We start from the raw sequence: 25,049 nt of genomic DNA, 5'->3' as shown, positions 1-25,049 counted from the left end.
CATGTCATGGGGAGTGTTTCCCCTACTGAGAGCAGAGAGGGAGGCTGGGGTACCTTTAGGTTGATCCACTTCTCCAGCACCCTTTTCTCGTTGAACTGGCAGAGGAGGCCCGAGTAGGACACACAGAAAGTACTGCCTGTCATCTGGCCCCGGCCACAAGCCACACCACAGAAGACGTTGTTGTGCAGCTCACCCAGGATGCCTGAGCGCCCCACGAGGGGCACTGTGCTCGTCACCTGGAGGCAGAGCAGGGCACAGTGAGACACTGTCCACATGGCCCAGCCCCCAGCAAGGTCACGGCGGGCCTCTCATGACCAGTGGATACAACACAGCTAAACAGGAGAACTCTCAGAAACTCCTCCAAATGGAGAAGGGAAGAACAAAGAGAACACACACTTCCAGGCACAGTGGCTTGAGGCAGCAGGCCAGGGATGAAGTCTGGCCCCAGGGTCCAGCAGGGGAGGTTACCCAGCAGGGCCTACCAGTCAGTCAGCACCTGGAGAGCAGGCCCAGAAGCAGAAGGCAGACCCCTGAGAGGCTAGACAGCCTCTGAGACCACTGCCCCTGAATCTCAGGTAGAACCAGGAGTCCCTACTGCCCCTGACAGTTCCTCCCCTGGGCCCGGATGAGGTGGCAGGGACAGCAACTCACCTTTGCCTCAGTGGAGACTTCCAAGAACCAGAACCTCACATGCCGATTCCCAACAGTGACAAAATAGCTGCTGTCCTCGGAGAAGGAGAGGGCGATGACCCTGCATGATACCTTGTTGGAGGCCACCACGATGTCTTTCTGGAAGAATCGGTGCAGAGAAGTTCACGCCAGCACCCACCTCATCAGACTCTTTGAGCCTTTGCCCTCAGCCCTGCGTCTTTCCACCCTCCCCTGCTCCAAGTCTGTCTTTCTTGGGCCCTCCTTTTTGGGGAAACCTACGTGTGACACTCTTAGCATTCCCAACACAGAGGAGACTGAGGCCTGGAAAGGTTCCCACGTGAGAGTAAGTTCCAGAGCTCTCCTCAAGAGGCCAAGCCCTGCAGCCCACACATGGTGTTGAGGACAGCCACAGCTGGAAGGTAAGGACAACACGACCCATGCTGCCGGATATTGGGCTCTTACTCTGGGCCCTGCTGAGCCCTTCACAGGATAACTCGTGGAATCCCCTCAGCAGTCCTACAAGGGAAGTGCATCTCCCCACCACCCTGTCATGCTCAGAGGGGGCTGTCACATGCTCAAGGTCACACAGCAGGTCATGAACAGAGGCAGGACTTGATACCCACTTCTCCCGACTCCAAGTCCTCCCCAAGCTGTTCCAAAGTCCAGCCTTCCAGCACATATCAACTCACTGAATTCTCACAACTCAACAAAGCAGATACTATTATACCCATTTTACAGATGAGGAAACAGACTCACAGAGAGGTTAGGTCCCTTGCTCAAGGTCACAGCTGGTCAATATAAAAAGAATTGTATGTTCCCTGGGTTGACAACTTGTCACATGCCCTGCAACAAGCGCCTAGAACCGGCATTGGCATGTAGTAGATGCTCAATAAATATTTGCTGGTTAAACACTTTACCAAGTTACCTTATTTAGTTCTCCCAATGCCCAAGACTCAGGGTGTTCTGGCAGCTGGCTGCCTGTCGCATACCTACCAGTCAGCTCTTACCTTCCAGTCCCAGACGTTGAGTACCATGTCGTGCTGGTAGCCCATGGACACAATGTGCTTCATACTGGGAGAGAAGGCCACACAGGCCACACCGTACTTGTGGCCCAGCATCTCCGCCACCTGACTCTTCTCTTCCACGTCCCAGATGCGCACAGCAGGCCTGTGCCCGTTCTGGGGAAGATGGGGCCATTTACTGCTGCCGGGTTCTGTACCCAGGTGGGGCTTGAGGGGCTTGAGGGTCTGAAGTTGGCATTGCCCCAGAGTGCGCCCGAAAGCCACCACCCCCATCTGTCACGGGGCTTTTCTAGCCCAGGAAGGAGCTATTCCAGGGATTCCTCAGGCCTCCTGGGGGTAGAAGGAATGGCCCCAAGGCCCCTCCCCACCCACTCAGTCACGATCACGACTCACCTCCCCCGTCACTATGTACTTTCCATCAGGGGAGAAGGCCAGGGCACTCAGAGACTTCCTGGGGGCAAGGAAAGGGGTTGATTACTGATTCCACTGAGGGTGGGCAGCCAGACTCCAGCCTGGCTGTGCTCACAGCACTCGGCCCACTCCTCACTCCCAAGAGGCCGGGAGAGGTGAGCGCCTGCAGCTCCCAGAGAGCGAGTGCTACGTCCTTGCCCAGAATAGCACCCAGTGCATTCCTTCCTGCTGGAAGAAGTGGGGGCAGCGGCACAGGGAAATGGGGTTTTGTAAAAGCAAAGGCCCCTTCCTCCCCAAAACCCCAAACCCTGACGGGGTGGATGCTGTATGGAAACCCTCCTTCCCTCTCCCTCTGACAGGGTGGGCTCCCTAAGACCCCATGTACCCTGTAACCCTGAGAAATTTAGATGCAGGAAATGGTACAGATCTGGCCTAACTATGCAGGTGGTACTGATGGAGGATCCTGGCAGACATCACACTGAGACAGCCTGCAGCCTGTGCTCCACTGCTAAACGCTGAAGGTGTCCTGGAAAACCCATAAACAACCAACACATTTCTCTTCGACACTCCCAGCTAGCCTGCAAGAACCCTGAATGATCAGTCTAGTTTGCATGTTTTGTGGCAGCAAGTTTCACTGCTCCCAGACTGTGTTGTTTTTTCTCTCCTCTCTCTCTTTTAATCCTGCTTTTACCTCTGTTCCCTAGCAGTCTAGTAATTGTCCACCTCGAATGAGTAAACTGCTGTGCAGATAACTAAGTCGAGGCCTCTAAGTGAGTCACTGAGAATCTCATAGAACATTTATCTTCATCAACTCAACCCTCTGCAGCTTCCACTGCTCCTTAAGGTAGCAGCCAAGGTGTGCTGCCCATCCAATATCCACTCGCCTCTCTTTCCTCACGAAGGGAAGCCCAGTTTTCATGGGGATGGCAATGGCCCCAGCTGGAGTACATCTCCTCACCTCTCCTGCAGCCACACAGGCACAGCTACATGACGCAGTCTGGCCAATGAGAGGTAAGCTGAAGTGTTGTGTGGGACTTCCAGAAAAGCTTCTCAAAGGGAACTCTTCGCCCTGCTCCCCACTTGCTCCCACATGACAACCAGAATTTCACCTTGGGCCAGGAGGTGATCTTAAGCCTCCCAATAAGCATGATGAACAGAAAAACAGAAGGAGTGGGGCCCCTGATGCTGGCAGAGACACCAGCCCCCTAAGTGCCCACTTCCTGGTTTTGTCTGTGCAGGAAGAGCACACCCTTGTGTTTTAAGCCATGCCTGTTGGGGGTGGGGAAGAGGGCAGGTCTGCCGTCTGCAGCTGCCCCTAGCCTACTGCACGCCTGAGCCTGCGCCTGGCCCTCTGCCAAATGGGCCCACGCTACTCTGATTCCTCACGCACACTCCATGCAGTCAAGACCCTTCCTAGCCAGTTTTGAGATGAGGAGACCTCAACACAAGGAAGTCGTACCAAGGTTACCTAACCAGACAGGGCAGATGAGAATTCCCCAGGGAGCTTTTGAAAAATATCAAAGCCATGCTAAAACTAGTGAGTAAAAGTTTGGTAAGGAACAGGGTAGTATCTGCATAGTTTCAGAGAAGCTCCCCTCAAGATACTCACTAATCACAAAGGGGAAAAGGGAGGCTTCCCAGTGGAGAAGCCCGGCAGACACCACCTTAACCAAGGGCTCAAGGTGATCACCACGAGCCACAGGAGAGAACGACATCACGCACCTCCTGACAGAATGCACTGAGCAGAACGCAGCATTCCTTCGGAGGTGGTCCTGCAGAACCTAACTCTACCTATGAGGAAACAGCACACAAACCCAAACGCTGGGATATTCTACACAACACCTGGCCTGCAATCCTCAAAGGTGTCAAGGTCATGAAAGTCAAGAAAAGATGGAGGAAACCTGTTTAGATTGAAGGAGACTGAAGAGACAACTAAAGGCAATGCGTGATGCTGGACAGAATCCTTTTTGCTGTAAAGGACATTCTTGGGACAAATGGTGAAGGCTGAATGAGGAGCAGATGGTAGTGATGTACCAACTTTAATTTCCTGACTTTGCTCAATCTTTGTGGTTTTGAAAGGTCATACTTTTTTTTTGCAGTAAATTCACACTTAAGTATTTAGAGGTACAGGGGTATCAGGTATGCAACTTACTTTCAGATGGTTCAGAAAAAAATTACTATGTATATAGACAAAGAATCAGAGAATGATACTTTTTTTTTGGGGGGGGGCGCACAGTGCAGCTTGCGAGATCTTAGTTCCCCAACCAGAGATTGAACCTGGGCCCTCGGCAGTGAAAGGACAGAGTCCTAACCACTGGACTGCCAGGGAATTCCCATAGACAGAGAATGATAAAGCAAATGTGGTAAAATGTTAGCATTTGGGAAATATGGGTGAAAGGTGTACAGGTGCTCTTTGTACTATTCTTGTAGGTCTGAAATTATTTCAATATAAAAAGTTTAAAAATTGGCAGTGCTTAGGTCTTACTCCAGACTAACTTATTCAGCCTTCTCTGGGGATGAAGCCTGGGATCAGGTGACTCTGAAATGCAGGCACAATGAACACCTCTACTCTGGCCACACTGCCTCCTAAGACAGACCCATCTGTGACTGAGAGTGGATACTTCTATGCTATCTGCTTCGGATCAAGGTTACCTACTCTACCGCCTACAGGACTCAGGGAGGCAACAGGGAGGATGAGAAGAATTGGGCAAGGGGCATTGTGACAAATGCCACCAAGCTCCAGCCCATTCATGCCATAGGAGAATGTGGGCCCCAGAGATCTGAATCTCTCACATTTCTAAAACGAGAGGGCATCTGAATTTTTGTGTAGAAAACTTTAAACGTTGTCAAGTAAGTCCGATATTTAAAACATACTGTCAGACAAGTCTGTGGGCCCCTAGTCTGTGATTATTGACAAGAAGTATTTCACCTGAGATCACATAGTGAATAAACACTTAAGTCTGGGTTGGAACCCCTCTCTGCCCTCACCACCAGTGACAGAACCCACAGTCAGAGTCAAGGGTCCAAGAAGCCCCTTCTGAGAGGGAATCTGTATCTACCAAACCGTATCTTAGGGGCCTTGCCTTAGGGATCGTAAGGGAAGAAGAAAACCCACAACTTATCCGTCCACCTGGAGAGCCCGGCCAAAGGAGCTAAGCTTGAGCTATTTGTGCAGTATTTGTGGAATAAAAAGTTGCAGTGAGGTGCCTCCCAAAGGTCACAACCCGGTTGGGACCAAAGCCCCAGGATGACACAGTGTTCAATCAGCCCCAAGGCAGACCCGGGCATCATCCTGGGCCTGCTCAAAGCCAAGGGCCTTCCTCAATAAACTGGCAGCTGGAGAGATCTTTCTAAAACCCAAATCACACTCATTCACTCAGGAAACGATAAGTGTTATCAATGTGTTAGACACTGACCCAAGGTATAGGGACACAGAAATTAACTAAGAGAAAGTCCCTGCCGTCAGAGAGCTCACACTGTGAAAAGAGACAGTAAATACCATCGCTGAGGAAATCAGACAGCATATCAAAAAGGAGTGCATTTTGTGGAAAAAAGTAAAGCAAGGAAGGGAGATAGAGTGTACTGGAGGGCTGGGGTACGTGAAGTATATCCTTAGCCTGCAAATGCCCTCTCGTGGCTTTTCTTTGCAATCAGCATGAGAGCCAACCCCTCCCAAGGCCCCTGTGATGTGGCTTCTGCTGGTTCCAGCCCCACCTCCCCCTCACCCATGGAACCCTGACTGCTCCTCAAACATCCTGAGATTCTTAACCACTGCAGGTCCTTTGCTCTTGCTGTCCCCTCTGCCTGGAATGCTCTCCCCACACCTTCACATGGGTCACCCCCTCACTTTCTTCAGCTCTCAGCCTCAGGGAGGCTCTGATAAGACTCTGACGAGAGTCCTTTGCCTGCGAACCTGCCCTAACACATCCTCGTCATTTCCTCCATAGCAACAGTCATGGTCTCACGGTCGGCTAGGCATTGCCAACTAGTTTAGTCTGTCCCTCCCCCCACCACCCAAGCTGTCAGCTCTACGAGAGCAGATTCTCATCTCTTTTGTTAACTTCCATGTCCCCAGCACCTGGAACAGTACCTAGCACTGAGCAGACCCTTGGTGAATGTCACTGAACCACCAGGTGAATGAATGAGTCACCCACCCACAGCACTTCCAGGCAGTGTGGGGAAGGAGGGATGTGCCAGGACCCTGGTCCCACCCCTACCCATGCCCGCGTCCCAGCTTACCTGGCTGTATTAAAAATGTGCTGCTGCTTGTTCTCCTTGGGGTTCAAAATCACCACCACACAGCTGGGGAGAAAGAGGAAAATGTGCCCAAACTAAGGGGAGTATTGGGGTCCAGGGATGATTCTATTCCCAACACAAGAGCCCACATATAAACAAGGCTCTTTCTGAACAGATGCTTCTCTCTTCAGTCTCCTTCTCCCCCATTATCTATGCTGAGGATTCTGGGCACTTAACATTATTATTATTGTTATTATTTTAAACATTTATTTATTTATTTATTTTTGGCTGTGTTGGGTCTTCGTTGCTGCATGCAGGCTTTCTCTAGTTGCAGCGAGCAGGGGCTACTCTTCATTGTGGTGCGTGGGCTTCTCATTGCGGTGGCTTCTCTTGCTGCGGAGTGCAGGCTCTAGGAGCACGGGCTTCAGTAGTTGTGGCACGCAGGCTCAGTAGTTGTGGCTCGTGCGCTCTAGAGCACAGGCTCAATAGCTGTGGCACATGGGCCTAGTTGCTCCGCGGCATGTGGGATCTTCCCGGACCAGGGATTGAACCCGTGTCCCCTGCATTTGCAGGCGGATTCTTAACCACTGCGCCACCAGGGAAGTCCCAACATTATTATTAATATCAATATAATCTTAAATAGAAGCCAACACTTCCTCTGTGGTAACTGTTAGGTTCTGGGCTAATAAAGACATACTGTGCACAATCTCTTTAAATCCTCACAACCGCCAGATGAGGTCAGGAATCTTCGTCGCTTTTCATAGATGATGAAACTGAAGCCCTTTACAGAGAGGGAAGTCCTTTACCCAAGACTCCCCAGCAGGTTGGGGACAGGGTGGGTAAGTGAATCCACACCTGTCAGATTCAAGAGCCCAACCCTGTCCTCTATTCTGGCTGCTTCCCAGAGACTCAGTAACAGATACTGTTCATCAGGAATTACTATGGCCCTGCTCTGCCCTGCCCTGTGGGGGTGAGGGGTCCTTTCGGTGCCTAGAAGAGTGCCAGGTTAGACCAGTATTTGTGGAATAAACAGTTGCAAATGTCCTTCAGTCCTCTCAACTAACTACCCAAGAGGAGGGTATCACTAGCTCTGTTTTACAGAAGCAGAGGCTTGGAGAAGGGCACACACGGTAGAGCTGGGACACAAATCCAGATGGCTGACACCAACCATGGCTTGGATCTTAACCACCTACCTTTCCCAGAATCACTGCCACCTCCCGCCTGCAGTCACAATAAGGCTTTCTTAGCACTCACGCATGCCAGGTACTGTTCTATACACAGAAGGGCCCATGGAATCCTTCCCACAGCCCTCAGAGGTAGGCAGCATTATACATTCTACAGACGGAAAAGGCGAGGCCCAGAGAGATTCATTGAAGACTTCAGGCTCTGAACTCAGGATCAGTGATCAGAGGCCGAGGCCCACCCACTCACTCACCCTGCCAGGTAGGCCACATGGCCTGTGCTGGGGTCACAGGTTAGGCCATTGCTGTTCTGGGCTGTGATGCCAAGCACCTTCTCAAGTGATACCTGCAGGGAAAAGGCCCAAATTAGAAGCAGCTGCCCCAGCAGGCCCCACGTGGCACAGTCACCTCAGCCACCCATTCAATCCCTGTCACTCCAACACATTCACTGAGCGTCTAGTCATCTACCAGCAACTAAAGCTTGTCCTCCTCAAATGCTGCTTTGATAAATACAGTGCTAGGTGAAGGGCACAGAATGGTGAGGAAGATAGACAAAAAAAATCCCTGTCCTCCTTGAGCTCCCATTCTGGGGGTGATGGGATGGTGGACATCGAAAATGAACAGAACAAATATGTAAAATAGATGTCAGGTGACGATGGGAGCATTAGAGAAAAATTAAGCAAGGAAGGAGATTGAGAGTACAGAGGAAGGGGAGAAGGCCTCACTGAGAAGGTGAATAAGACTCTAAGTATTTTATATGAATGAAAGACTTGACAGCCCACAACACTGCAAAGAAGGTGCTATTATCACCACTATTTTACAGATGAGGACAGAGGCCCAAGGTCCCACCCCCGTGGAGTGGCAAGGTTGGGATACAAACCCAGGTAGTCTCTGGCTTCAAAGCCAGCACTTTGTGCAGCACTTTGCTTACAGCAGTGAACAAAAGTGGACACTGTCCATTCCCTCAATAAATTCACAGTCTAGAGGTTCAACGAGTAAAGAAACAAGTGAACTTGAACAATCGCATTTAAAATTTTAAAATTCTCTAAGCAAGATAAGTCAAATAAGCCAGTCCCCATCATGGCTGATTAAACAATTTAGAGGATGAACTAACAAACTGTGGTATTTTCATATTCTGAAGAGACTAGTTTCTAATTATTATAAAGTAAAACATTCTCAAGCAAGGTGGTGGGCCTCAGAAATGAAAGGCAAATATAAGATAGTAATAACTAACATTTATTGAGCATCTAACCAGGAGACAGGCACTGTTTAAATACCTATAACTGTATTAACTTATTTAATGCTCACAACAACCCTGTGATGTGGTCACTATCATCATCATCATCTCTACCTTACAGATGAGGAAACAGAGCCCCATGAGGGTAATCCATCTGGAAGGAGCAGTGCCAGGACTAACCCAGGCAACCAGGCAATGGCAGTCACGTTTTTTTAATCTGTTAATCAGCATTACTGGGCATTAGCATAGCTGGTAATTTTTAGACTAGGTCTTTCGCAAGCTGGATGGACCCCTACACCACCAAACAAGAAAAATAAATGACATCAATCACCCAAAATATTGAATACACAATCACAGCAGTAACTAACACCAAGAGAGTACTTACAGTGTGCCAGCTGTTGTTCTAAGTACTTAAGATATGTGAGCTTACTTAAGATATGTGAGCTTACTTAATCTTCACCAGTACCCTATAAGGGAACACTTATATTATTATCCTCATTTTACAGATGAGGAAACTGAGGCACAGAAAAGATCAGGAAAGGAAGAACAGAACTAAGGTTAAAGCCTAGGCAGTCTGGGTTCAGAGGCGGTGCTCTTAACCACCTTGTTATACTGCATCTCTGAAATTACTATTGTTATTCCTCTCCTTTATACACTTTAGAGCCCACAAGGCACTTTCAGGAACATACAAGATAAGGGCTATGAAGTACAGGGTTCTGGGTGAGAGACTTAGGTGGGGGTCTGCTTTAGGCTGGGGTTCAAGAAGGCCTTTCAGGGTAGGGATATTCAGGCTGAGACTCGAGGGATAGGAGCCAGCCAGGTAGACTGCAGCAAAAAGCCCAGAGAGAGGACTCACCAAACACAAAGGCTAAGAGGCGGAAAAGAGATTGGAGCCTCAGGAAAACAGAAAGCAGGCCAGTGTGACTGAACCTTCATGAAAGGGAGGCCAAGGGAAGTATGGTGAGAGAAGTGGGCAGAGGCCACTTGCCTAGCGCCTTGCACCCAGGAGTGGGTGATATAATCAGAGTGTAGCAGAAAGCCACGGAGGAGGAACAAGAGCCACAGCAGCTACCAAGTACTGACCCTCTACCTGGACTTTGTGCCAAGTAGGTCATATTCACAATCTTGTCGCATCTCCCTGCAACACCATGGTTATCGTTATCTCCATTTTATAAAAACAGACTTTGCAGCTCAGGGAGTTGGAAAACGATTTTTTAAATTGCTGCTGTGCTACTGGAATTTCTTCTACCTACTCTAAAATCTTTGTTTCTGTGTCTCAGGATTTAAGGAACTGTTCCACACGCCGTCTCCCTAACTCCGGCAGTGCTGCTGAGATTTTACAAATATTACTCACATCCCGTCCATAATTTAGGGTGGCAATATGGACTAAGAATCCCACCTTGGTAAAGGAGAAGGAAAGAGAAGGCAGCGGATGAAGGAACGCAGGCTAGAGCTGAGGAAGAGTTGGAACAAGTAGGACTCGGGACTGAACCCCGGTAGGGACCCTAAAGACCAAGAGGGGGGTGAGGTCAACAAAAGTGGAAGGATACAAAAGTGGCCCAGAGATACGTCTAAAGGTAACTAAAGGGATAAACAGAACTAGGAGGTGATTAGCAAAACTAAAATGCGATCCAAGGTACAAGGCCAGGGAGGAACCCCGGCAACGCTCCAAGGGCTAAGGGTGGGGCCAGGGTTTGAGAAGTGGGAGTAGGAACGACGGGCACTACCCGAGAGAGGAGGAGACAGGGCAGTGGGATGAGCCTTGGCTAAGGGGGCGGGGTTTAGAGGACTAGTCGGGTCAGAGAGCAACTAGAGGGGGTACCAACTGGGGGCTGAGAGGCGGGGCCAAAGATCTAAGGGCGGGACCAAGGGAGATCCAGGGGAACCTGGAACTGAGATGGGCAAGGCAAGCAGCTCCTCACCCGGTTCTGCACCGTGTCCTCGGGCGCCGCCGAGAGTCTCGTCCGCCGCCGGAGGCAGAGCGGTAGAACGGGGGGCGGGGAGGACTGGGCCCTCCGCGCCGGAACTCCCGCCATGATGGATGGCAACTTCTCGACTGCATCGTTCCGCGCGTAGCCTCCGGGCCCCAAGGCCGCCATCGTCACTCCGGAGCCCGGCGACCGTTACACTCCTCAACTGCCACCGAACAGCGAACGGCCGCGGGAAAGCCGGCGCCGCCGCCCATTGGACGCGGCCGGCTGCCGGTCTGGCCAATCTCAGGGTTTCCAGGCGGCGCTTTTGACCAATAAGAGCTAAGAGTCGGAGCGGAGGGTCTGGCAGGGTGGAGCCACGGCTCCTCAGCTTGATACGTGATCGAGCGTTGTGGAGTTTTTTTTAAATCCCGTCTGTGTTTTCATCTTTCAATAAATATCAGGTTTTAACTTTTACGAAGCTAATGCCAAAGCCTCCTCGCCTCGCTTTTTGCTGCCCCCCCACCCTCACCCAAGGGCGACTATCCGCGCAGTGGCAGTCGCCCGGATGTAAGCGTAGGGTGGAACCGAAAAAGACTGAAGAGTTGGCGCAGACTCAGAAACGCCTTGACGCCACCTCTCCCCCATCATGTGATGAGGTCCGGGTGGCTAAGAGCCGGCTTTGCGCAGACATTCTCGCTTGTCTCCATTTGCCACGTGATGAGGGCGTAGCTGTGGTAACACGGCCTGGCGCGCAGTACGCAGGTACGTGACGCGGCCCCTTACGTCAGGCACGCTGCAAGCGTGCGGGCGGGGCGGGGTTCGGCGGCGCCCGGCGAGGACCAAAGTGCGTCTTCAGACCGGGCAAAACCCAGTTGGGTTGGACAGCCATGCCCAAGTACTGCCGGGCTCCGAACTGCTCCAACAATGCGGGCCAACTGGGCGCGGACAACCGCCCGGTGAGCTTCTACAAGTGAGCACAAGCGAGGGGCGGGCCTTGCAGGGAGGCGGGGCCCTGTGGGGGCGGGCCCGAGGGTAAATGCAGCAGTGCGGGGGACCTAGTCCATCTTGCCGGTGTCTGGAAACAGGGTTAGCAGGTTGAAGAGACCGTGTTCCCAGTGTTTCACTAACAGTAGACACCGCACATGTAAAGGTGCAGATGTGTGAAACAGCAGGGGTAGACGATAGGTAGTGAACGGGGCGAGCGGAGGAATGGGAGGGCCGTGTAGACAGAAGTGAGGTTGGTCCAGGCTCAGAAAGAGCCTACAGTTGCCCACTCGCCATCCCCACGGATTTGAGGCATCTCAAACTCAAAATATCCGAAACCAAGCTCCTGATTTTGTCTCTCCTAAAACCTCCCATATCCTTTATTATCCTAGTTAATAGCTTTCCATCCTTACCGTCTTTCAGGCTAGAAACCCTTAGAGTCATCTTTACTTCTTCTCTTTTCTCACACTTGAGAAAGTAAAAATTAGCTTGAACTGTAAAACAAAAAAAACCCAATAACAAAAAACCTGCTCTCTTATTTATTTGGCTGGAATGACAGACACGGGAAAAGCTAGCTGAAGAGTTAATAGGAAAAAAAATTTCTATATTTTTCTCAGGGACGTGTTGCAGATGTAAAGTGACAAAACTCCCCTTCTTTTTTTTTTTTTTTTTTTTTTTTGCGGTACGCGGGCCTCTCATTGTTGTGGCCTCTCCCGTTGCGGAGCACAGGCTCCGGACGCGCAGGCTCAGCGGCCATGGCTCACGGGCCCAGCCGCTTCGCAGCATGTGGGATCCTCCCGGACCGGTGCACGAACCCGTGTCCCCTGCATCGGCAGGGGGACTCTCAACCACTGCGCCACCAGGGAAGCCCAAAACTCCCCTTCTTTTGAGTGACTGCTGCTTTCTTACTAGGAAGCTTTGTTCTCTAAAATCGTAGGCCATCACAAATTGCTGTTTGAAATTACATCAGTAAGAATGAAACATCTTACTTAATTAAGGTTTGGAGAAGTTGAGTCACTTTGACACAGAGAAGCAACCTTGATTTACAGTCCAGGTGCAGAGCTTCAGGTAAGGGGTTTCTGGACACAGTATTCCACATCTATCCAAACTTTATTGCTTCCAAGGAGACGGACCCTGGGTCCACTTTGTAATTCAGGTCTGATATTGATCCCTTTACACACAGTTCTGCTTTGCTTTGAGCCTATCCAAACACTGTTTCACTTACATTTCACCTAAATTTCACCTATTCACCAAACCCAAATAATAATTATTTTCCTCTGTTTGATGAAACTCCCCACAGTATCTCTGGTGTACAGTTCCCTTATTGCTGTGGTAAATAAACCTGACTTCCCTAGACTACATGTTTGTCCCTGGTGGCCTTAGTCTAAGTTGGCCAGGACACATTTCCTCATCCAGTCCATTAGCAAATCCTGTTGGCTCTCCCTTCAAAGTCTATCAAGAATTTACCACTTCTAACCCCCTTCCTTGCCCCCACCCTGGTGTTGGCCAGTGTCACCTCCTGACTGCATGACTGCACTATTTTAGTAGCCTCTCCATTTGTCAACCTGCTCCCACAGTCTGTTCAGGGCTCAGATCCCCTCCCCAGCTCCCACCTGACTCTGTAAAGACAAGAAGGTGAGGCTGGAGCAGGCAGAGAACAGGCCTACAAAGCCCTACAGGAGCTGGATCCCCACTTTCTGTCTGACCTCATCTCCTCCCTCCTGCCCCTTACTTAACTCCGCTCCAGTGTCACTGGCTTATTCGATGTTCCTCTAGCATGCCAGGCACAGTGTTGCCCCAGGGCCTTTCCCTGTTCTGAACAGCCTGTGCTGTTCCCTCTGCCTGGAAAGATCTTCCCTTTATGACCACCACTCTGTAAAATGATAACCCTCTCCCGTACATACATATTCTCCCTATTCACCTCCTGCTTTATTTTTCCCTTTAACATTTACCACTTTCTGGCATACCACATATTTGATATATTCATTTATTGGCTCCTCCACTAGAATGTCAGCTCCATGAAGGCAGGGATTTTTTTCTGTCTTATTCCCTGTTGTGTCCCCACCACCTAGAACAGTGCCTGGCATGTAGTGGGTGCTCAGTAAATATTTGTTGGATGAATTCGATGAATGCATTTCAGGTGGGCTCCTCAGGAAACTCAGAATGCCATGTCCCAGCTATCCCTTGAGGGACCCTGGTTCAGGGGAGGAGGAGGGCAGAGGAGTCTTTGAACCTAAATCAGTATGTCCAGACTTGCTTTTTAATATATATCACTCTGACATCGTTTATTAAGTCAGCAACTCCGAGTGTCTCCTGTAGTAAGTAAGCTCCTGCTGGACACAAAGGACCCTGACAGATCTTGTTCCTGCCCTGACAGAGCTCATGGATAGGTGCGGGGTCAATCATTGAAGAACTGAGGACACAAGTTGATCCTTTCTCTTCTTCAGCACCACTGCCCCTAATCTAGTCCATTAATCCATCCTTTGACTCTACCCTCCAAAACAGTCCCATCCTGCAGCAATCACAACAAAAGCCCTAACTCCTTGGCAATACAGTTATAAATGCAAATGGCAGAATCCTCACTAAACTATTAAGAAATAAGGAAAGAAAGAAAACCCACCACATTCCTAGTCTGACCACTTCTTATCACCTCTGCTGTCACAGCATAGCCCAGGCTGCCATCATTTCTTTCTTTCTTTCTTTCTTTTTTAATATTTCTTTCTTTCTTTATTTATTTTGGCTGTGCTGGGTCTTAGTTGCAGCATGCAGGATATTTAGTTGTGGCATGCGGACTTCTTAGTTGCAGCATGTGGACTTCCTAATTGTGGCATGCATGTGGGATCTAGTTCCCTGACCAGGGGTCGAACCCGGGCCCCCTGCATTGGGAGCGCGGAGTCTTACCCGTTGGACCGCCAGGGAAGTCCCCATCATTTCTTAATGAGACGCTGTGATAGATGCTTGCTGGTCTCCCTACTTCTACACTTGCTTCCCTTACAGCAATGACAATAATAACTTGGTTAAAGAGCACTTACTGTATGCCAGGTAAGTGTTCTAAGTGCTTCACACATAATAATAAGGAGAACAGTGAGAACTGTGCATAGCAGCCAGGCGACCGTATAAAAATCAGTTCATGCCTGTGTTGTTTAAATCCCACCAGTGGCTGCCGGGCTGTTCCTCACACAGGCTGACCCATTCCCACCTCAAGGTCCATCCCTGAGTCACTCTTGAAGAAGCCATTTAGCTAAGAGTTTGGTGAGGAGCAGTCTCCAAAGGAGATTCAAGAGAGGGCATGGATGCTAGGAAGGAACAAGGTGAAACACTGAGGGAAGTGGCTGCTAGGAAGTAACTCAAAATTCCTGCCTGGGTGCCAAAGGAAACATTCATTAGTTGTGATTTAGGCCCTTTCAGGAACAAATGACAGTCATCTCTCACGGCAGGGGGAGGTGTCTCACAGGTAGGAATTGCATCTGTCTGGCAGTAACAAAGTCCTGAAATAATAGTGGCTTTACCAAATTACGGGGTCTGTAGGAATCAGCGTGGTTAGGTTATGCTACAGTAACAAATTCACAGAATCTCAGTGGCTTACCACAACAAAGGTTTATTCCTCACTCACGCTAATGTCCTTTGTCGGCCATTTGTGGCCCTTGTCTACTGTATCTTAATTGGGGATTCAGGCTGAAGGAGCCTCCCCTACCTGGAATATTGGTGGTCTTGTGGGAGGGGGGGAAAGAGAAAGTGGGGAGAATCACCCAATGGCTCCTGGTAAATTGCATACTTAGAAGTGGCCCATATCACTTTTACTTCTTTGGCCACAGCAAGACTATGGCAAGCGTCAGGTCAGTAGAGTGGAAATGTGTATCTTCGTGTGGGGAAGGGCAGCAAATGTCTTGAACAATAATACAGTCTACCACAAGGTTTATTTTTCTCTCACATGAAGCAAGTATAGAGGTTGGCAGATGAGCACTGGTGTGGCAGTTCCACAGTCATCAGGGATGAGGGTCCCATCTTTCATATCCATCCAGTGGCTGCCAAGTACCTCAGCCATCATGCCCAACCATTTCTGGTAGGGAGAAAAGAGAAGGGATGAAGAGCAAAAGAGACACAACTCTAAACTGAGCTGGTCCCCTTTACAAAGCCTCAGAAATCCCACCCAACGGTAGGTTCTTCATCATTGGTCACCCCTCCAAAAAACTGCAAAGGAGCCTGGGAAATGTAGTCTTTTGATGGGCAGTTAACCACCCTGAAGACATTCTGAGTTATGTTAGTAAGGAAGAAAAGAAGAACTCTTAGCAGTGCTGTAGATAGAATGGCCAACAAGACTAAAATATTCTATAAAAAAAGGAGGACACTGGCTGTGCACTTAAGGTTGAATTTTAGAGAGGGACATTTCCTATCATAAATGTTGCCATCTAGAGGAACAAAAGAGAATAAAACCAAGACCAAATTAGGAAGAGGTTTTCTGATATTACTTTCCTCCTTTGCGCCTTGAGCTGCTTCTGATTCCATTTGATAACCCTCTCACATTTAAGGTACCATCCTAGATGTATCACCCAACATGGCCAGAACTTAGTTACGTGGCCCATCTACTGCAAAGGAACCTGGGAGACAGTCGTCTAACAGGGCACATTATGGCCTCAAAAAAGTTGGAGTTTGTTAGGAAGAAGAAGAGAGTGGACGTGGAGTAATCAGTTGGCAGTCTCTGCCCAGGAGTAGGTGGGAAGTGCTGGTACAAGGGATTTCATGTTCGTGTCCAGGCAGAAGGAGGCTGGTGAGAACATTTGGATCTCAGTTTGAGGGTGAAGGAACGCATCGGCCAGAGTTCCTGGCTCTGTGCCCTGAGGTTCTGCTCTTTGGATGCCACGCTCTCCTCTGAGTCAGCCCTTCTGTCCTCATTCACCAGCTATCCCCCACTTCCCTCTCTGTCTGCCTTTCGCCTGAGAAGCCTTCCTTTGCTCCCCACCAACAACCTCTGTCCATCCCATCCACCTCCTACCCACTGGTGGCCTCTTTACTTTCTTATGTGTCTTTCCCAGTGTTTCTTTATGCAAATGCAAGCAAATCTGAACATATGTTCTTGTTTCCCCCTTTATTACTTTGTTAGTTTCCTATGGCTGCTGTTACAAACTCCTGGTGGCTTAAAACAATAGGAATTATTCTCTCACAATCCAGATCGGTTTTACTGGGCCAAAAATCAAGGTGTCAGCAGGGCTGCATTCCCCAGGAGGCTCTAGGAGAAAATCTGTTCCTTGCATCTTCCAGTTTCTGGTGTCCGCAGGCATTCCTTGGCTTTTGGCCACATCACTCCAATCTCTGCTTCTGTCATCACATTGCGTCTCCTCTTTTATCTGTGGTAATATGTTCTTCTGCTTCCCTCTTAAAAGAATACTTGCAACTGCTTTTAGGGCCAACCCGGATGATGTAGAGGATAATTTTACCCATCTCAAGATCCTTAACTTAATCACATCTTTTGTCATGAAATGCAATATTCACAGGCTCCGGGGATTAGGACATGGATGTCTTTTGGGGGACCGTTATTCAGGCTGCCACAATTACGAAAAGCTGATATACTCTATTTGGAACCTTGCTTTTTTCACATAATGTATGCCTGACAATATCATATCAGTTCATACAGTGCCTTCAGCCTATTTTAGAGCTGCATGGTATTCTTTGTGTGCATATGCCTGAGTTTATTTGTCCTGTCTCCTATGGATGGGATTGTCCCCCACCCTCTAACACTCCTTACTCTTCCTTTTTAACAAAGAGAGAGCAGGCCTTAAAGCCCTCAGCAAGTAAAGGTATCAGGTGTTTTTATGGTTAACTCCTATTTATGGAATTGATACTGGTATTCCATTTTCAATTGTGGTTTAAAGTTTCTCTTTTAGGTATCTTCATTTAATACTTAAGTTGGTCAATTTTAAGAAAAATATTAAGTAAATAATGTCACAGGGCTTCCCTGGTGGCGCAGTGGTTGAGAGTCCTCCTGCCGATGCAGGGGACACGGGTTCGTGCCCTGGTCCGGGAAGATACCACATGCCGCGGAGTGGCTGGGCCCGTGAGCCATGGCCGCTGAGCTTGCGCGTCCGGAGCCTGTGCTCCGCAGCGGGAGAGGCCACAACGGTGAGAGGCCCGCGTACCGCAAAAAAAAAAAAAAAAAAGTCACAGATATGGAAGACATTGTGAAGGTGGGATGTGGATGACTGACTGTATTAGTTACCTAATGCTCCATGACAAACTATCCCAACATTTAGCAGCTTAAAATAAACCTTTAATGTTTCACAGTTTCTGGCAGCTCCCACAGAACAAACTGGCCAGAACTTAATCATGTGGCCACCTCTAGCTGCAAATGAAGCTGGGAAATGAGGTCTTTATTGTGGACAGTCTTGAACCAAGGTCCAAATAGAAAGTGAATTGCTATAAAAGAGGGCAAAAAGAGACGTTGGGGACAGTGGCACCAGTTAACGGGTGGCACTACTTCTTATGGACACAGAAGTAGTTGGGCGCCTGTAGAGGGTGCCTTATCAGATAATCCCTATCCACTCCCACTGGGAAAGCTTTTATTTAATTCATTAAAAAAAAAACTTTAAAATTAAAAAAATTTTTAATTGTGGTAAAATACACATAACATAAAATCTCCCCTCTTAACCATCTTTAAATTCAGTAGTATTGAGCATGTTCACATTGTTGAGCAACCAATCTCCAGAACTTTTTCTTTCTTTTTTTTAAAAATATTTATTTATTTATTTTTGGCTGCATTGGGTCTTCATTGCCATGCGCAGGATTTCCCTAGCTGCCATGCGCAGGATTTCCCTAGCTTCTCTTGTTGCAGAGCACGGGCTCTAGGCACACGGACTTCAGTAGTTGTAGCACACAGGCTCAGTAGTTGTGGCTCGTGGGCTCTAGAGTGCAGGCTCAGTAGCTGTGGCGCACGCGCTTAGTTGCTCTGTGGCATGTGGGATCTTCCTGGACCAGGGATTGAACCCATGTCCCCTGCGTCGGTAGGCAGATTCTTAACCACTGCACCACCAGGGAAGTCCCTCCAGAACTTCTCCATCTTGCCAAACTGAAACTCTATACCCATTGAACAAGAACTCCCAATTTCCCTCCCCTCCCCCCAGCCCCTGGCAACCACCATTCTACTTTCTGTTTCTCTGAATTTGACTACTTTAGATACCCCATATAAGTGGAATCATACAGTATTTGGGTTTTTTGTGACTGGTTTATTTCACTTACCGTAATGTACTCAAGAGTCATCCATGTTATAGTATGTGTCAGAATTTCTTTCCTTTTTAAGGCTGAATAATATTTCATTGTATGTATATACTGCCTTTTGCTAATCCATTTGTTGATGGACCCTTGGGTTTCTTCCCACTTTTGGCTATTGTAAATAATGCTATTATGCACATGAGTATGCTCATATCTCTTCGAGACTCTGCTTTCAATTTTTAGGGGGTGTGTATCCAGAAGAGGGATTGTTGGATCATACGGTAATTCTATTTTCAATTTTTTGAGGAACAGCCATACATAGAGGCTGCTCCATTTTACATTCCCACCAGCTGCGCACAGGGTTCCAGTTTCTGCTCGTCCTTGCCAACACTTGTTATTTTGTGTTTGTTTGTTTTTGTATAGTCGTCATTCTAATGGTTATGAGGTGATATCTTGTGGTTTTGTTTGGCATTTTCCTGATGATAAATGATGTTGAGCATCTTTTCATATGCTGGTTGGCCATTTGCATCTTCTTTGGAGAAATGTCTATTCAAGTCCTTTGCCCATTTTTTAATCGGGTTATTTGTTGTTGTTAAGTTGTTTAAAAACTTTTTAACATGTTTTCAAGCATACACAAAAAATAGAGTTGTTTAAATGAATCCTCGTGCATCTATCACTCATTTACACCAGTTGTCAACATTTTGCTAATGTTTTTCATCCACCTTCCTCCCATGTACATCTTTAATGCAGTATTTTAAAGTAAATTCCAGACATTAGGTCTTTTATCCATAAATATTTCAGAATATTTTTCCAACAGATGACTATTTAGAAGGTTAAACCAATATAATTATCACACCTAGCAAAATTAACTTCTTACAATCATCTAATACCCAATTCATGCTCAGTTTCCCCCAATTGTATTAAAATGTCTTTTTACAGAATGGCTTGTTGCAGACAAAGTCCACATCTGCCTTTGGACTGATGTTTCTTAAATCTCTTTTAATCTATAATCCCACCCCTACCCCCATGAATATGGGATCTCCCACATTCTAGATTTGTCCAATTCTGTAAACTGCCTCCTGAGATTCATATGGAGGAACAGACTGGAGGGGAAGGGAGAGTGACAGTGGGTAAAGAGACCAGGAAGGAGACTGTTGCAAAAACCCAGCCAGGGGAGGCTGGAGGCTGGATGCGAGGGTCAGCGGAGGTGGGAGAGGTGGGCTGATGCTGGGTGTTTAAAAGGTGGAGCCTGAAGAACTGGATGTGAGTAGAAGGTTGAGAGCCTGGTTGGGAGGCAGGGCCAGATTCTGGCCCAGGGGAGGCAGAGGTTTGGAGCTCAGGGACCTCTGGGTGTGCGTATCCTCATGGAGGGGTGGGGTTGGACCTGATCTCGCTGACCCCGCCCCCCGGCAGGTTCCCCCTGAAGGATGGTCCCCGGCTGCAGGCCTGGCTGAGGCACATGGGGTGTGAGCACTGGGTGCCTAGCTGCCACCAGCACCTGTGCAGCGAGCACTTCGCCCCCTCTTGCTTCCAGTGGCGCTGGGGCGTGCGCTACCTGCGGCCGGATGCTGTGCCCTCCATCTTCTCCGGAGCGCCGCCCGCCAAGGTGAGCTCAGGAGAGTCCCATTGCTGGAGTCTGGTCCCCCGCCCTCCCCTCTGAGGGAGGTCCCTCCTGCAGGCTGACTCTCAGCCCTCCACTCCTGAGGAATTTTCCTTGGAGTCCGGCCCTGATGTCCTCGATCCCCCATCCCTTGCCTTGTCTTCCAGAGGCAGACGAATTCCCGAAGCACCGAGAAACCAGTCGTGCCTCCAACTCCGCAGGAGGCCACGTCCCTGTCCCCTGGTCCAGCCGTCCCGGCCCCTGGCCCCGTACAGCTTGTGGTGTTGGGACCAGCATCCGGGGGCCCCGAGGTCCCAGCCACAGTGTTCCTGACTCCCCTGCCGCTTCCGCCGGTTCCCACTGGGCCGCGCCCTGGAGTGTCGGCCCAGCACCCCTGGCCCGGGCTGGGCGCGGCGCTGGGAGCGCTGCAGCGGCGGGTGCGGAGGCTCCAGCGGCGCCACGAGCGGCACCAGGCGCGGCTGCGGGCTCTGGAACAGCTGGCGAAGCAGCTGCGCGCGGAGAGCCTACTGGCGCCGGCGCACCGGGGCCGGCTGCGCGCGGTGAGTGCCCTGCCTGGCCCACACAGTGGGTGTGCTTTCAGCCTAGAGTCCAGAGTTGAAAGTCAGAACATTTCACCCGTGTTTCCAAATTTCTGGCTTGAAAAAAATCAGTATGGCAATGCCAAGCAACTATCGGTGGGAGCTGAGTAGTGGCTGCTCCATTTATTAATAATATTATAATATTTAAGCAGCCCTTACTCTCTTCTAGACACAGAGTAAATAACTTATTGAAAACTCACTATGACCTTGATATTGAAACTGCTCTTGTCCCCATTTTCCATATGAAAAAACTGAAGCACAGAGTGGTCCAGTAACTTGCCCAAAGCCAGGCAGTCAGTAAGTTGCAGAGCCAGGATTCAAACCCAGGTGTCTGGCCCCAGAGGAGGCCTGTGCTCCTCTGTGGGAGAGCTCCCTGCCTGGCCCCTATAGAGCTTGAGTTTGCAACTCTATACTAGAGTATCCCAGGCCCTATCTAAGGCCCTTTTGCCCCTATGTTTTACTGCTGAGTATCTTCTGGCGTGGGGAGTGGAGGGGATCATGTCTTTTTTTATTTGGCCACACCACGCGGCTTGTGAGGTCTTAGTTCCCCAACCAGGGATCGAATCCATGCCCCCTGCAGTGGAAGCACAGAGTCCTAACCACTGCACCACCAAGGAATTCCTAAGGGGACCATGTCTTTAAAAATCAAAATTTGACCAGGCCTTTTTCCTGCTTAAAACCCCAGGGTCAAGCTTGAGGTCCCAGGGCCCTTGTTCCTGCCTGGACAAGGGAGGTGGGAGGGGGTTTCAGAAAGCCCCTGAGGTACCTCTGTAGCTAAGGTGTCTCAACCTGACAGCCAGTGGGTTGGGCCTGACCCACAGATGTTATTCTTTTGGCCTCAGTAATGCTGTAAAATATTTTCTGGTCTTTCCTGAAGGCTCAGCAAATCTAGCAGCACTGGGTTCGCATCCCCAGATAGTAGCAGTCAGCTAGAGCTGCAGTGGCTGTCCCCGGAGGCTTCATGTTTGAGACTGTGGCCTGAACCATGCGGGAGCACAAGAGGGACATACGAGGGGGTGGGGGTGGGGGCAAGGACATAACTCAGACTCAGGCCTGCGGCTCTTCATGGAGCCTGCCAGGGCCCCTGGGCTGACAGTGTCTCTCTCTGCCTCCCCTGTCCCCATTCTATCCCTGTCTCTCAACCTCTTCCTTTCTCTCCCACATTCATCTTTGTCTTTCTGCCCCCTATGTCTCTGTCATCCCATCTATCTCCCCACTTCCCATGTCTCTCTTCTCTCCCACATTCATCTTTGTCTTTCTGCCCCCATGTCTCTGTCATCACATCTATCTCCCCACTTCCCATGTCTCTCTTCATCTGCATCTTTATCCCCCATATCCATATCCCTGTCTCCCTGCCCCTACATTTCTCCCACCCCCCATATCTGTCTCTCCGTGTCTCTCTTCCCCCACATCTCTCTCCCTGTTTCCCCATACCTCTTTATACCCTCATGAATGTCTCTCTGGTTCTCACATCTCTCTCCTCACATCTCTCTCTGCCCATATCTCTCTCTGTCTCCTGACACCTCCCTCCCACCTCTACCTCCCTGTTCCTCACCATTTCTCCCCCTGCCCCCACTTTTTCCTTCCCTCCTTCCCTCCCCTCACTCCCCTCATTCCCCTGTGTCCTCCATCTCTACTACTTCTTTGCCTTGGATGGCCCAGCTCCCTGGACCTGAGGAGTCCCAAGCCTTCACCATCATCTGTGGAGGGCCTGACATAGCTGTGGTCCTCGCCCAAGGTCCTGCACCTCCCACCCTGGACGCCAAGCCTGAGCTCCTGGACACTCAGACTCCCAGTGCATAAGGACCAGGACAGATGACAGAAGACAGAGGAAGAGAGATGCATCAAACGTGGGTTTGGCCCAGCCCCATGACCCATGCCTGGGGCATAGCAGTGCCTCCCTCAGGGCCCTGGCTCCCACCACCTCCTCCTAGGGACCCCTTGAACCTTAGGGCTGACCTGGGCCCAAGACCCCTGTCAGCAGTGATTACCCTGGGAACCAGGTCCCAACCCCACCTTCAATCTTTGCGGTCAGTAAAACATTCTCAGAGCAGAGCAAGGGTTGTTCGTTTGGAGAGAGTTGTGCCTGGTTCTGAAGAGCCCCTTGTACCCTTTGCCAAGGCTGGTGCCAAGCTGGGGATACAGCAGTGAACACAGCTGACAAAAGTCCTGTCCTCGTGGTGCTCACTTTCTGCTTGAGCAGAAGATGAACTAGTAAATTAATAAACAGTATAATTTCAGGTTGTGATAAGTGCCATAAAGACTGAATGAAAATGTAATGGGCTGGGTGGGAGGGAGGACTCTCTAAGGAGACAGTGTTTGAGCAGACACCTGATGATGAGAAGGAGCTGGCCTGGAAGGCACGTGGACTGGATGTTCCAGGGAGAAGAACGGCCTCTGCGCATACCCTACCATCTAAGGTATAAGCCGGAGGAAGACAGTGTTGCTATGGCGAACACTGAAGCAGGGAAGGGAGTGAGTGTTTGTGTGTGAGGAGGGTGGGGTTGGGACGCAATGTTAGATAGAGCAGAAAAGGTCTCATTGGAAAGGTACCAATAAGCGAAAGCCTAAAAGAGAGGAGTAAGGGAACCAGGTATCTGGGGAAAGAGCATTCCAGGCAGAAGGAGCGCCAGTGCAGAGGTCCTGGGGTGAGGAGGAACAAGGAGGCCAGGGTGGTTAGAGTGGAGTGACTGAGGGGGAGAGTGAGAGGAGGTGAGATTGGAGAGATGACAGGGACGTTCACACAGGGACTTGTGGGTTGTGGTTGAGACATTGGCTGTTACCTGCAGTGAGGTGCAGCAAGCAGATGCCTTTAGGAAGGTCCTGATGTGATAGGTGTGGGTTTTTGTTTTTGTTTTTTTTTTGCGGTACGTGGGCCTCTCACTGTTGTGGCCTCTCCCATTGCGGAGCACAGGCTCTGGACGCACAGGCTCAGCGGCCATGGCTCACGGGTCTAGCCGCTCCACGGCATGTGGGGTCTTCCCGGACCGGGGCACGAACCCGTGTCCCCTGCATCGGCAGGCGGACTCTCAACCACTGCGCCACCAGGGAAGCCCTGATAGGTGTTAATAGGTCCCTCTGGCTGCATATTGGAGTGTTGTGGGGAGCTGCCATAGTCCAGGTGGGAGAGGATGAAGGATGGACCAGGATTAGGGCCTGGGACTGGGGTGAGGGATGAAATTCTGGAAATATCTTAATGGAGCTACTGGGCCTGCACATTAGAAGGATGAGAGGTGGAAGGCAAAGTCAGCTAGCCCTGTTCAGGCTGGGATGATTGTGGACAGTGCAGGCCACAGCCAGTCAGGTGTGACAGCCCAGCCAGGATGATGGGGCCGGGAAGGCCTCATCCCTGGGCTGGCTCCTGGAGGCCTTTCTGGGGGGAGGAGTCCATTGGCAGATCTATCCCCTAGGCACTGCCAAAGCCATGTAGCACGGTGATTAAAAGCCCAGGCGCTATAGCCAGGCCACTGGGATTCAAGTCTTAGCTCCATTACCTGTTTGCTGTATGCCCTTGGGTAAATGGCTTACCTTCTCTGGGTAAATGCTGTGTGCGCACTATGCGATAATGACAATGACAGTGATTATAGGAGTCTCCACAAAGTCATCCCTCTGAGACATCCCTTGTCTAGGGTGGACGTGGAGTAGAGGTCAGGTCTGATATGTCAGAGAGAGACAACACCCACCACTACCACACAACGAGACCCCTGCCCAGACTGGTCTGGTTTGCAGGCCTTCGCAAAGGCGCTATCACAGCGGGATGGACAAAAATCCATGTGCCCGTTTTCCCATCCCTGTCTTTTTGCCCTTGTCCCTGCTTCATCTGTCTCCTGTCTCCATGCCTCACATCCTTCTTCGTGGCCATTTCTTCTACTCCCCGTCCTCGGTGTCTATACCCTTCCCACCGCTGCCTCCAGCCTTTTCATCAATGCAAGCAGCCTCGCAGTGTCTCCGCCCCCGCGCCTGGTTGGGGGTGACAGCGCATGCGCCGTCAGCGCCCCTCCCTCTCCACCCC

The 25,049-nt window shown here is 50.0% G+C and overlaps 2 protein-coding genes across 12 annotated transcripts in view; one reads left to right on the top strand and one right to left on the bottom strand.

Annotated features, from left to right (window-relative positions):
* Positions 1–11,120, bottom strand: part of WDR62 (WD repeat domain 62) — a 45,311-nt gene extending 34,191 nt beyond the window's left edge. For 4 of the 6 annotated variants that reach the window (XM_033844869.1, XM_033844870.2, XM_033844873.2 and 1 more), the window contains exons 1-7: positions 10,661–11,119; positions 7,756–7,847; positions 6,324–6,386; positions 2,067–2,124; positions 1,659–1,829; positions 652–789; positions 54–236 (exon numbers count right to left, since the gene is read on the bottom strand). In XM_033844869.1, coding sequence (XP_033700760.1) covers positions 54–236; positions 652–789; positions 1,659–1,829; positions 2,067–2,124; positions 6,324–6,386; positions 7,756–7,847; positions 10,661–10,837 — 882 coding nt within the window. In that variant the 5' untranslated portion in view covers positions 10,838–11,119. Of the gene's footprint in view, positions 1–53; positions 237–651; positions 790–1,658; positions 1,830–2,066; positions 2,125–6,323; positions 6,387–7,755; positions 7,848–10,660 lie in introns of all 6 variants that reach the window. The other 2 variants (XM_033844872.2, XM_073796452.1) reach the window with 1 other exon arrangement.
* A 154-nt stretch (positions 11,121–11,274) lies between these two features.
* THAP8 (THAP domain containing 8) lies at positions 11,275–23,495 on the top strand. 6 transcript variants are annotated; one of them, XM_033844987.2, is made up of 5 exons: positions 11,275–11,413; positions 20,252–20,444; positions 20,606–20,998; positions 22,700–22,887; positions 23,365–23,495. In XM_033844987.2, the coding sequence occupies exons 2-4, from the start codon at positions 20,298–20,300 to the stop codon at positions 22,838–22,840; spliced, it is 681 nt and encodes a 226-aa protein (XP_033700878.1). In that variant the 5' UTR covers positions 11,275–11,413; positions 20,252–20,297; the 3' UTR covers positions 22,841–22,887; positions 23,365–23,495. The 6 variants fall into 6 exon arrangements, with proteins under 6 accessions (XP_033700878.1, XP_033700877.1, XP_073652698.1 ...); XM_033844986.2 differs by lacking the exon at positions 11,275–11,413 and adding an exon at positions 11,442–11,621 and having other exon boundaries at positions 22,776–22,887; XM_033844984.2 differs by lacking the exon at positions 11,275–11,413 and adding an exon at positions 11,444–11,621.
* Positions 23,496–25,049: the final 1,554 nt, after the last annotated feature.

This window comes from Tursiops truncatus, chromosome 19 (genome assembly GCF_011762595.2).
Source record: "Tursiops truncatus isolate mTurTru1 chromosome 19, mTurTru1.mat.Y, whole genome shotgun sequence".
NCBI lineage: Eukaryota > Metazoa > Chordata > Mammalia > Artiodactyla > Delphinidae > Tursiops > Tursiops truncatus.
This window is presented reverse-complemented; position numbering and strand designations above follow the sequence as displayed.